General features: G+C 38.1%; 1 protein-coding gene across 1 annotated transcript in view; it reads left to right on the top strand.

Annotated features, from left to right (window-relative positions):
- Window positions 1-13,875, top strand: part of LOC106816565 (hypoxanthine-guanine phosphoribosyltransferase-like) — a 19,958-nt gene that overhangs the window by 2,346 nt on the left and 3,737 nt on the right. Inside the window, exons 2-7 of the mRNA XM_014821189.1 lie at window positions 2,269-2,418; window positions 4,198-4,384; window positions 5,424-5,459; window positions 12,486-12,551; window positions 12,939-13,039; window positions 13,637-13,683. Coding sequence (XP_014676675.1) covers window positions 2,269-2,418; window positions 4,198-4,384; window positions 5,424-5,459; window positions 12,486-12,551; window positions 12,939-13,039; window positions 13,637-13,683 — 587 coding nt within the window. The remainder of the gene's footprint in view (window positions 1-2,268; window positions 2,419-4,197; window positions 4,385-5,423; window positions 5,460-12,485; window positions 12,552-12,938; window positions 13,040-13,636; window positions 13,684-13,875) is intronic.

The raw sequence follows: 13,875 nt of genomic DNA, 5'->3' as shown, positions 1-13,875 counted from the left end.
CTAAATAAAGTTTTTCATAACTATGATCTGGGTCTGGGCTAGTGAAAGTTAGGTCAGGGCTAGTGGTTTTCTTCAGTTACTAGCCCGATGGTCTAGTGAAATAAAAAGTTAATGTTTAACCCTGCATCAATACTGTCATATTAGCAATTCTGCTTGTGGAAGAATGAAGAGGCTCCAAGAGTATCTATCACTATGTAATCCTTCAAGCTAACGTATCGATAAATTTGACCATTCATGGGACAGGTATCGATTCTGTGTGCACAGGATAAAATGACTCGTGATAAAATCCACATAATGAAATATCGCAATACCAGGCTTCTCCCTACGTTGCGCAAATCGGGCGCGGCCGCTCCGTTTGGGGACCCCCCCCCCGTTTTAATCGTTGCGCCACGTTTAAATTATTTCGGCCCCGATTAAAATTTTTTTATTTATTTTTAATGGGAATGGTTACATGAGGAACAGGCTGAGTGAGTCAGCTTTGGAGGCGCTCCTGCTACTGGCCACCTCGGCAAGAATTTCCATTCGACCCACTGGCAGCAAGAACAAGTCCACACCTGCAGCTACAGCACACACGCGTCTATTGACTATATATAACAACGTTATATATAGTTGTTATAGTAGTTATAGTTGTTATAGTAGCTATAGTTGTTATAGTAGTTATATATATAACTATATATTATAATGTTGTTATATATAGTCAATAGATGCGTGTGTTGTAGCTGCAGGTGCGGACTTGTTCTTGCTGCCAGTGATTCGACCAGGCCCCGGACCCCTCTAGTTTCCCTTCCCCCTCCCCCCTCTCCCTTTCCCCTCCCCTTCCCCCTCCCCCTCCCTTCCCCCTCCCCCTCCCCCCTGTTTCAATTTCATCCTGGGGAGAACCCTGTATACATCATTTCGTGAAAGGTGTGTCGTTATACAAATCTTATATCGTGAGCTACCCATATCGTCCCGCCCCTATAATCACAGCACATAGTAAAATGATGTATGAAAGTGGAATTGCTTGCTATCATTGTAATAACCTAAACCAGGGTCTGCACGGGCATGGAAATGTCCTGGAATTTGATACGACTCCTTGAATTTTAAAATATTGTGTTTTATACTGGAATTGTCCTGGAAAAGTTTTTATTGCCCTGGAAAAGTACTCAAAACTACTGGAATTTATAAAATAAGAAATATAAAGCAATAAATATGTAAATATGTATAAGTTTAAAAGATGTGCATGTTTTTAATCTCCTTAACCTCATAATGAATACCTTTCACAGTTAATCAGTTTTTTCTGAATCAGAAGTTTTCATGTCCTCTATTCCATGTAATGAATCTTTTCAAGCTGTCCTAAGTCTGAAAACACTGAATGTTATTAAGATAAGCTAGAATTTTAGTACTTGAAAAATAAAAATTGTCCTTGAAATGTCCTGGAAAACTCCTTGAATTTTGTCTTGACTTATCTGTATGGACCCTGATAGTGATAACGAAAGCATCACATATAGAATTTAAGGATACACTCTAGCTTTTGTACAGGTATTGCTCTAATGAAGAGTAAAGGTTTATTGACCAATGGATCGAATCAGTCACATGTTTTGTTTATAGATAGAGGTATCTCTATGCTCAAGTCAAAAAATTTAATGAATTTTCATCCCCTAATTATGTGACAACACAAATTTTGAGTTTTTTGTGTGTAAAAATGGTACTTTGGGTATTTCTCAATTGCCACAGAGTATGAAAGCAAAATTTCTGCCACAAGTTTCGGCACCAAAATTGCACATCAGGAATTTTATTCATCAAATTTCATATTTACCAATGGAAAAACTGCCTAAAATTTAAGTCATGTTCGGATTCCGAGAAAATGGGAGACGAGTGGTAGAGAAATTTTGGATGCTGAGAAGATAACGAAGGTTTTATATAAATGGATGGGGAAGTGGATGATGTAGGAGAGCGACTGTGATTGTTCCATGGACAGTATAAATAGATCTGTGGTTTGGTGAATGTCTAAATATTGTGGTCAAAATCCGCTTCAAATTGGCACTGGTACGTTTAAAATCTAAAGAACTAAAGTGCAAGTATGTTATAAGTAATTTTTACGTCTATGTCCATTGTAGGTGCATTCCTAAAAAATAAGAAATTGAAATACTGTATAGCAGAAAAATGTTGCCATTTATATTATTTTTCCACCCAGTCAAATGTGCTTATCATGAAGCAAGTCTACTTAATTACCCATACAAGTATCACGCAAAAATATTTAATTTGTCGCCTTTATTGCAACTAATGTAGAGATTGTGTGCATTATTTGGATATTGTATCTGTGATATTGCAGATCCCTGATGGCTATGAAGGTTATCCACTAGAATTGTTTTCTGTTCCTAAGCATTATGAAGATGACTTGGAGAAGGTGCTCATACCAGCTGGACTAGTTGCTGATAGGTATATTGTTTTTAGCAGAAATCTGTATAGATGACCTGTATTTATAAATTGAAATAATGTGTTCTAAATGCTAAATGTTTTATTGTGAATTTTATTAAACTATGTGATTTATGACAAACTAGTTGGAATAGTGTTAAGCCTGGCGCACATTGCCGAACATTTTCCCGAACAAATGTTTTTGTCTGGCAATGTGCGGGGGAACAATTGCTGAGCGCACATTGCCGAACATTTTGCAGCGAACAACCTCGTGGTGCCCTCTAGTAGCTGTGTTGTAAAGAGTCACATAATCGGCGCATGATTGGGCACAAAAATCATGTGACCAAATATCGTGCTGCTATTGGTTACTACTTTACAAATGTTCCTAGAATTGTTCGACATTCAGCGCACATTGACGAACATTCAACGAACAATGTTCGAGATATCAAACATTTCCGATCTTCAGAAACATTGTTCGGAACAAATGTTCGGCGACTTTTTTCACCGCACATTGCCGAACATTTCATGGAACATTGCTACGATAATGTTTTTGAGCAAAATGTTTGGCAATGTGTGCCGGGCTTAACAATGTTATTTTATTAGAAAGTAGAGTTGGATACAACAAAAATTTTGTACCATGGTATAAATTGATATCTTACCTAAATAGCACAGTAATATCATGGTATAGTGCTATTTTGGGAAACAGGAGAAGACAACTTATCAGTCAGAACACTGTTTTATTTCTGGTTTTAATGACCTAACAAAGCATCACGATCTAAAAGTCATTATAGCATAGGCATACTAGCATGTCTATCATTATTGGCTTGCACCTTGCAGTAATTATTGAACAGTTTAAATGTTTAAAAAAATAAACTAATATTTACTCATGCCAGCATACTGTATCAACACATCATGGGTTCAGGTGGAAAGTAGTTTTATCCTTGGAATAAAAAATCATTACACTAGCATCTCGTGATTTGTGACTTTTCAAACAATAAATCAAAATGTAAAAATAACAGGTTGAATAGTTCATAAGGTCCACTAATATCTCTCATCTCAGCATACTATAATAGTATATCAGAGCATAATGGGTTTACAATTGCGTTTAGATGGAAAGTCTTTCATCATTTTAAATACAAAAGTTACTAGACTAGCATCTATCACCTAGCACTAGCAGTAGTTATGATGCAACAAACACTGACAAATCAAAATATATAAACACACGGATTGAACAGTTAGTAAGATCCAATAATTTCACTCTCATTAAAATAATGTATTATTTAGCATGCTATGGGTTCCTACTTTCATTCTTTTCTTGTGGGTCTAGCATAGCGAACTTCTGAGTGGAGATGATGGCAGGGACTAGTCTACAGTGAACAGGTCTATAATACTGTCAGCACATATCATATAAGAACATTCTGGAGACACTCAAAGATAATGTGAATCGTGTAGGACAATGGAGGTCTGTTCATGAAGACAATACAAACATCTAGAAGTGAAAGAAACATGATATGATTCAATTTATTTATATGTGCTCAACATCAGTTCAAAACACAGGTACATCTAAAGAGTACCTCGGTGTTTACTGACATGGGCCATAAAACATGGTATATTATTATACCGATAATACTGCGCACCTCTATTAGAGACTACTGTATCCAGACATATTAGTATCTGGTATCTTGTAAATTTCTTTATCAGTAGAGCTGTGGTAAAAGAGACTTGATTGCATAACTTTAATTGTTGTGTATGTCAGTAAAATACATAATCATTCCCTGAGTGTGTGCGCTATCTGTACTGCAGGACAGAGCGGCTGGCACGAGATATCTGGCATGACATCGGCAAAGGTCCACTGGTGGCGCTCTGTGTTCTTAAGGGTGGTTACAAGTTCTTCGCTGACCTCATCGACTGCATTAAAGCGCTCAACAGCTCAGCGGAGACCGGTTCCGTGCCGATCGCAGTCGACTTCATCCGACTAAAGAGCTATCAGGTGAGCTTGATGTGCATGTGCGACAGTGCAGCATAATATCACTGTCTGGTAATGCAGGTGTGCAGGAGGAGTGAGAGGCGGGACAGGGTGTAAACTGCACACCTTTTTCACCACGATGATCATTAGGTTGATTATTTAATTTAACAGGATGAGTTCTTAATTCATTGGATGCCAGGGGTTACTCTACCACTTGCCAAAATAGCCAATTGCTACACTTTTTTGTAGTGGTTATAAAAATATTGGACTGGCTATTTTTTGGCTAAAAGTGACCAAACTGGGTAATCGGCAGCGTACAGCATGCTTTTTTGATTCTCTGTATTTTGTTCAAGTAGGTAATTTAGAATGAAATTATGTGGACAAAAAATTGCTACAAATTATTAACATTGGCTACAAAAAAGTCAATTGGATATTTTTTATCTACACTTTTCAATTTCCCAGAGTAACCCTTGGAATGCTATTAATCCATGTGGCTATCAGGGTGAATCAGGAGGGTACAGCTCACTTAGCTGTTATATGTCCTAGTGACAATGAGCCGTTAAGCTGGGGAGCTCACTGTGAACTGCTAATCTGTGCCGGCATGTAGTAAACTTTTAAACTCTTCTACAAACCCTGGAATCATCTCTTTTAAATTGTCAGTCTCTTCAGTTAATATGGCCAATACCTCTGGTTTCCTGTCATTTGACAGATATCCATTGCAAGGCTGATGAATCAAGTCAAGTGGCAAACACTTGTGTGATAATTGGGTGAGCAGGAGACATTTTAAGCAGAGAAACGTTTTCTTGTGTGCTTTTTTTCATGTTCAAGAAATAAAATTATAACAAAGAAAACCCGTTATCATGCCTAAATCTGATGTTTGTCGTGGTGATAAAATAGCTTCAATCCACCAAGCACAAAGAAAATTGGCTGCTTATCGGTTGATACAGGGCTCCAATTTTTTGTGCCTAGTTTACACAAATCTGCAGCATCTGAAATAAAATTATCCACTATATTTTTATCTTGCTTAAAAACGTTGAGCAACTCCCCCTATAATGTATTTCAGGATAAGCTGGGGATGGCAGACCATCAACAAATGCAGGTGATTCTATTGAATTAGGAAATGCTGATATATAGTGGCATAAATATGGCTTTTTTATTTATTTGGTGCAATAATTGGCTATAGTCAGATATGTAAATGTATGTTGTGTTTTTTTTTGGCGTGGTGTCATTTCACTTAGCATTGTAAATTTGATACTTTAATATTCATTTCGAGATTTTCTAATCATATTTTGTGGCACTGGCTATGTGCAACAGTAATGCTCATATAGATTCATTTAAATTTACATAGGCCTACTAATTAATATAAAATACTACTAACTATACATTAAATTGCATGGCCATAGTCAAGCCACATTAATTATGTCTGTAACAAGATTATTTACATGTTTCATCGTTTTCGTGTTACACTGATTAGATTAAATGAAGAGCTGTAATGTAATAGGGATTTTGTATTTAATTATTATTTGAAGGAACATTAATTGAAATTCAAAAATGGATGGCATAGCATACATGTAGGTTTATATATATATGAACGTGCTGGAGTTATAAGATCAGCCTCCTACTTGTGTATCAATCTAATATATATTTGAGTTCGTATGTATCTATGTATGTATCTATGTATGTATCTATGTATGTATCTTCCCTATAGGCGGTCAAACCGCCCAAGCGATCTGGATGCAATTTTCACAGGGCCATCTCTTATACCCCGGGCGTGTTCGTAGCTGAAAAAAACCTGTCAAACCGTCAAACTTGCCGAAAAATCCGTGAAAAACCCCTCAATTCGGCAATCTTCACACAATGTCAGCACAGCCTATGACTATTGATTTTCTTGCCCTCACCTCATGATCTCATCAGCTGCTGGTATTGTGAAACCGAAACCGAAATCGAAANGACGCGCTATGAGCCGATAATTTACTATTAAATATATGTCTCAGGTGTTCTAAGTTGGGTTGTGCTGTTCATATAAATGTCATACGTAACAGTTTTCCCCATGCTTATTATCTTATTAAAGACCGTTTCCTAAATATTGATATTGGGTGCAATTCATTGTCGAATGTTATTACCAATGTTCGCCTTACTGTTGTCCCATTATTAGTATAGTAGTATCGAATTAGTAGCAGCGATTTACCACAGCGGGCAGCGGTACCGCGCAGCTAGTTATTATAAAAATAAGTAAAAACACATAGCACCCATGCAGATATATATATATTATATATATAATATATACTATATTATATATATATATATAGTATTAAATCTTGCATGGGTGTATGTGTTTTTACTTACTCACTATTTATATTATATATATATATATATATATATATATATATATATACCTATATACTAAGATATAAATATGTGAATATAAAAATAATTTCGAATAAATAGTTTATAAAAATAGTCAATGTTTTGTTTTCCGAGCTTTCGAGAACATATGTAATACATACAATCAGGAGTTAATAATGACAAACAACAACATTTGTCATTATTAAGTCCTGATACAATATATATAATATATATACCTTCCTCAGAGTTCACAACAGCAGAAGCCTGTTCTTGTGAATCTTAGTGGCAGTGCCTTTTTGGTAACTTAGATTTTGTTGACGTGTGACTCACAGCATGTTAATACACACATACATGCTCATATCAATCTTAGCCTACGTGGAAAATAACTTATAGCAACCGATAACCACAGGTTTCTCTGATCATTGAAGTCCGCAGTGCAAGTCTATGGAATTATACTGGTAGTGGATCAATATGATTGGGTCACTAATAAGCATGCATTAGCGCCTGCAGGTTTTTGCCATTGCGAAGCCATAAGCCATATTGCCATTTAGCTATATATCGTATTCTTGTAATTTACACGGAAGTTAAGTTCACGTTACACTAATAGCATCTTTTATTTTGTTATTGTGCACGTGAGTATTTGACGTTGTGTTTAAACTAACACTATTTTAATGTTAAGAGCTTAGTGACAAAATAAGATGGCACTGTTAGTATCCCATTGGCATCTGTCAATCCGCCTGGAAAATGGCAGCACAAACTATGTGATCTAGTTACCAGGAGATAAAGTTTATATACATTATGTAGGGTGTTTGAGAAAAGCTATGATGCATAACCAGGGTTTCTTATACATAAGAGCCATAGTGGCGCACTGCCGTTGTCAAATTTAACATCGCCATTGTGAAAATGCTCCTGCAACAACCCAAAAATAAATAAGACATTCAAATGTTTAAAATTTTAAATGTGGGGAAGTGGTTTTGGTAAGGTTTGGAGGAGAGGAGCAGTGTCACATGAGCAGAGCATGGTTTGCACATAGAACTTCAGTCTAAAGCAGGGTTTCTTAATCTGTGCTCCATGGACCCCTTTGGGGTCCGCAGATGGGATTCAGGGTGTCCGTGAACCCCATTGTATGCAAAATTCTGCGTTTATGTGCTTATGTGCATTTTCTGGGGAAGGGTCCATAGCTTTCACCAGATTCTCCAAGGTGTCCATGACTCAAAAAGGTTAAGAACCACTGGTCTAAGGGGTCTGGGGTTAGAGTTCTAACTTGGTGAAACTCAAGTGACCTTAAGTAAGCCACGTTGTTCTGATTGGCTTTAGTTGGCAGCATCCGTAGGTATCGGTACTCCACTGCACTATTTGCTGGCTAGTTAGAGTAAGGCCAACAACCATACCCCGTGCTGGGAGTATAAATGTATACAACTTCAAGTTCAAGTTGAAACTTTGTTCATGATGTGTATCATTGACCTAGTGAGGAACTGTATTGTTGATTATTTTGAATACTGGAAAATGCTTAATATGTTCTTTCTAATAGTATTGCCAGAGTAGCTATCAGGTGACATTTAAATATAGCCTTAAGATGCAATCTTAACTTTGAGTTATTGGTCAGGATTAACTAGGGGAGCAGTGACCTTTGGTGTTCGTATACGTGATAAGCTTTCACCACGCTCTATACCACGCTCAACACCACGCCCGCATCACGCTTGCACTGCGCCCGCTGCGTCTTTATTGCGACCAATCCGATCGCATTGCGTTCAAAACGACGCTTTCACTGCGCCTAAGCAACGCTCACCGCGCCTCAACTGCGCGCAAGTCACGCTCCTAGTGCGACTTCATCACGCTCTAGGCAGGCGCCGACTGCGCTGGCAACGACCATATAAATACCGCGCCGCGTTCTAGACATCATCATTCGTATCTGCCGTGCTGTTCACATCAAGAATTATTTTCTACATATTATCTTCTATTTCTCCTCCTATACCTCCTCAAGATGTTGAGGGGACGTTGGGCGAATCGAAGTAATTCCGAGTTGTCCTTCTACAGAAGAAACATTGGCATGGAGTAGTGCTTGCCTTGCATCCAATAGTGGACAACCTGAATGGTAGGAGAGTGGCCATGAGTAGACCAACCCAATTTTATACCCCAATAGTTTCGCATGGAACGTGATCCTAGCCGTGGTATTGACGCAACTAACACGTAATGCGAACGCCACAAACGGCGTGGGTCTGCAGCGTGTTGACGACGTAGTACAAATCAGTATACGAACGGGAATCGAGCTTTGCATAGAGACGCAACCATGGCCATAGCGAAAATAAGAGCAAGTATGGTCAAAAAAGTCCGCCAGAGACAAATATACAAAATGGAAAACAAAAAAAAAAAAAACTCGTAGGAGGTGAAACAGCGATAATGAATGAAAACGTATTGGACATCCGTTTGCTGAGAACAGGCGCGAGACAAGGACTGTGTCACGGGCACGCCGATGCTTTGCGATCACGATCATTAAGTTCGTTGTGACCGCGAATCGAAGTTACGTGAAGAGTAACTACGCCTTCACGGTCTCTAAAATACACGTCCGCCACTGCGCTGTTTTTCCGCCACACGCTCGCGACACCACGCATTCGTTATGAACCATGCTCAAAATTTGAGCGAACACTCACGCTCATTTAGGTGGACGATGCACCCGCGCTACGAATCGCGATCACGCGCAACGTCATTGAACTGCCAGACTCTTAGAGCGTAGTACGAGCGTAGTGAGATCGGGGCCTGGTGTGACGGGGGTATTACACCCTCTTATTATAAAGTAGGTGTGCAATTTAAAAAATCATTATAGCAGTCCAAGTTTAGATATTTAAAAAAATGTCAGCTACATGAATTAGAATTTAGTATTTAGTAGTATACATGTATATATATGTACCTAAATTGGTGCGTTTTTCCACATGCATGTCGAAACTATACTGTATAGATCTATATCAATATATATCAGGGGTAGAAATTAACTTTTGAACAAGGGGGTCCAACTGACTCCCTGCCCTCAAAAAGAGGGAGTCTGCGGAAAAATGAGGGAGTCCGCAGTCTGAAGTTCAAAACTTAAGATATTAACAATAACGCATACATGTGCTTATTTTGAAGATTCGTGCGGTTGCACGTCTGCCAAATTTTCTTTGGACATTTGCTGAAAAAATACCGTAATTTTGCGTGGGAATAATGAGGAGGCCATGCTCTGGAACGAACTAGTTAGTATAGCAGAATTTACATATATGTCAAATCAGGGAGTCCGACAGTAAATCAGGGAGTATTTGACTCCGGACTCGCGTTAATTTCGCACCATGTATATCAGGAGTACATAATAGGGATTAATGACGAAATGTAACGACGAAGATGACGTTACCCGTTTAAATGTAGATCGGTTGTAGCGATGAATATTGAAACTCCAAACTCCAAGCAGTAGTGTTCAGCAAAATAGTATATTGTTTCTCAAACCACATATGCTCGCACAGAGGCATGCAGACGCGTGCCTCGCGCACTCCCGTCCGATCTCACTCACAACCAAGAACCTTCCCCTTTATACATTTCTAGATAACAAAGAACGTCGGCTCGCGCCCAGACAACCGACATATGCTGCACACATGTACAACAACTCCCTCTCAACCGTTTCGCATCTCCATCATCCATACTACAACAACCACGCTACCGCCGACCAACACATAATGTAACCCCTTGTCGCGACATTTCTAAACACAACTACTATTTTACCATCTGCAAACCATACTTTACATTACCTCCCTTTCCTCGAAGACGATGGCTTCTATAAGCCATTGACTTTAGCGTCCTCGCTAATCTAAAATACACCCTAATCTTAATCCACCCTACGTACACACACGCACACGCACGCGCACACACACGCACACCTGTCTCTCATCCTGGCTATTAGACAATCCAACATTACCCAAAATTGCTCGTACCCTTACTATACTAATACAATATCTCTTTCACCGAACACCAATTAATATACTCAATAAATGATACGTCAATACAAAAATACAGTTTGAACAAAAATCCATATGACCACTATAATACAACATCGATACACAGATACACATAACAACAATCAAAATACAATAAGAGATCACATATGAAGCGTAGAAAACAAGTAACGATAAAAGTCTACCACAATAGAAATCAGAAACTCAACACATTTGGCATGAACATTCTGATATCGCTGCCAAATTACATATGCGTAATTTCACTCATGCGTATTTTTATGGCTGTAACGTACGTGGCGAATGCGTGTATACCAACACGCATTACCGAAACCACGTTTCAAGCCATGTGCTTCCTTATATCAGAAGCCTGATTATGGCAAAATATCCTCATAATCCCAGGGCACACAGCCCAGGCACACAGGGCCTTAATACACAGCACCGACGTGGACCTGACAACCTTTGTCACTTCCACACATCGTACACATCGTACAACCAACAAAAATACGCAAAAGTGATTTCATATTGTCGATGAAATGTTTTAGGCCTATATCAAACCCTGATTGAAGAATGTGTCCAGCGGTCTAACAATATAGTGGAAACGTACCGTCACTGGTTAGCACAAATTAAAGAAACGATTTTCCACACACACACAAAAACGGTCACAAGCATATATATCATGAACAAAATACCGCGTTCATGAAACAACCATAAACCTACATACATACACACATACATACATACAATGTCAGTTAATGAAGCGTGCGAAACAATTAACTGTGTCGGCGTTCCTTATTCAAAGTTTATTCCGCTCCGCAAGTATATACCCATCGACATAACATAACATGCACCTTTTGAACTAAAACAGGTATCAGGATAAAAAAACGTATGGTGCATGCTTGCATGGTGTATACAGGTACCTATTATGTACTCCTGATGTATATGCTCGTGTTTTGAGCGGCACCTCCGAAACGCAAAGGTGCTTTGCTTTACCCTAAGGTTGCCCTGGTTTGGATGTGTCATATAATAGCTAAAATAGCTCAATGTTTGACTATAATTTTTTTTTAATACTAATTTAATTATCAATGACATTGTAAGTTTGATCAAACTGCTGCCATCATTGATTATAATGTTGCCCGAGATTAACAACATGCAAAGGAACTATGTGAGGATGGGCTGAGCAGAGTGCAGATAAATATGTCACATGAGAATTAAAGTGTCTTCCATCGGGATTATTTGTTCTCATAACGAGCCAATAACTATATGTTGGTTGAGGTATCTTTATCGTAAACCGTGCATTATCGGTGTAGTCCTGATACTACTATATATTTATATATATAGTAGGTAAGACCAAAAACCAAATTTATATACAATTTTTTATTAAAGTTTGCTGTTTAGAAGATATTGTGCTTCACAGTTCAATTAAATTAATGTCAAATGCAGATAGTTCACTGTAAATTTATAGTTAGACTTGAGATTATTAATTGAATGTACCATATTTAATTACAACCATTGATGTCTCACTAATTCCTAAGTCTTGTTGCCAAATTACCATTTGTGCAATTTTAAAGTACAATTGAATAGCCCATGTTAGCACGAGGATATCACTTGATGCATAATATTGGCTCTTTCTTAGCTGTTTAAAACTATAACACTGAATTGGTTACGACCTCTTATAACACAATAACTTCAATCCAGTAGAATTTGAATTAGCATGAGAAGTCAATTGTAGTTAAAATGAATTGTAAATTGGCAAAGCCTAATTGAGCGACTCACATTGGAACCATGTGTTTTTTTCACACTAGGATGATCAATCAACGGGTCATATCGAGGTAATTGGCGGAGATCATCTAAGGAGCCTGAAGGGCCGGGTATGTGGTAAAGGGTATAATACCCCTCTTCTTGGGTCTGGATCGTGAAGTTTTGGACATTTTTTTTCATAATTTCTCATAATTTACATGTTTATGGAAAAGTAATCAAGTTTTCAGCATTACACATCATCTCTAGTGTTCTCAACTTTCATGTTTTCTATTAAATAAAAAATATCTGCTCACCTAAATAATGGTAGATTTCAAATTATGTAGTTTCAGCTGCATTTATCATACCTGCTGCAATTCACAATAGTTATCACAGTAAGCTTACACAACCATGATTATGTAACTGTAACGTCATATAAGTGTATAGTTTTAAGCTGTTAGATTTGCTTAGTGCTTCTATTTTAAGCTTAGATTGCATGGCCTTGTCTCATTTCATTGCAGCATGTGCTGGTGGTAGAGGACATCATAGACACTGGGCGAACCATGGAGAAACTACTTGAGCTTCTTAACGAACACAACCCGAAGTCTGTCAGCGTTGCCAGGTATATGCCAGTAGTATGCTATGGTTTTAAACAAAAACCTTAAAACATGAAATAGTTTAGCCTAAAACAGTAAATAGCAATGCTAGTAAGTTTATAATATTATCAGTTTGTGTGTTAGCTATGTATGCTTAGGTTGTAAAATGTACTTTAGCTCCACACAGAGTTTTCTGTCACTTACATGGGTACACAGAATGTACTTCAGAAGTCATAAGCAGCCTGCAGGGTGTGCTGATATATGTCCGATGTAGAAGTTAATCTAAAAACCTTGATATTGATTTGATTTTATGCAAATTAAAATGCAATGACGTTATTTAAAATTACAGCAGTTAGTTGTGCAAGTAGCGAGTCGATAAACTCTCGTGTGCAAAAAAACGTTCCTGCTGTGGTTCTGGCATTCCTTTCCTTTATAGAGAAAAATAGCTCAGTTGATGTTAATCTAGATTAGTTATATATACCTAGATTCTGTGCTCTAGATTAAATATTTGGTGAGAAACAAATACAATTATAATAAAAAACATTTAAAATCAATAATAAAATCATCCATGGTGTTAATAGATGAGCTATATAAACTGGTTGTTTTTGTGTTGTGTCACTTAGCCTGCTAGTGAAGAGGACACCTCTGAGTATAGGATATAGACCAGACTGTAAGTATTAAAATTACTTTGGTTTTTAGCTCATCTGACATAGTCAGATGCAGCTTGTAGAATCGCATGATCGTCCGTCCGTCCGAGCGTCCGTCCGAGCGTCCGTCCGAGCGTCCGTCCGAGCGTCCGTCCGTCCGTCCGTCAACAGTTGGGCACAAATCTAACCGCTCGACGTACGGTCACGATATTCGG

The sequence above is a fragment of the Priapulus caudatus genome, unplaced genomic scaffold (genome assembly GCF_000485595.1).
Source record: "Priapulus caudatus unplaced genomic scaffold, Priapulus_caudatus-5.0.1 Scaffold1417, whole genome shotgun sequence".
In the NCBI taxonomy this organism is placed as follows: Eukaryota; Metazoa; Priapulida; class Priapulimorpha; order Priapulimorphida; family Priapulidae; genus Priapulus; species Priapulus caudatus.
The sequence above is the reverse complement of the archived record's forward strand: the minus strand, read 5'-3'. Positions and strand labels throughout refer to the sequence as shown.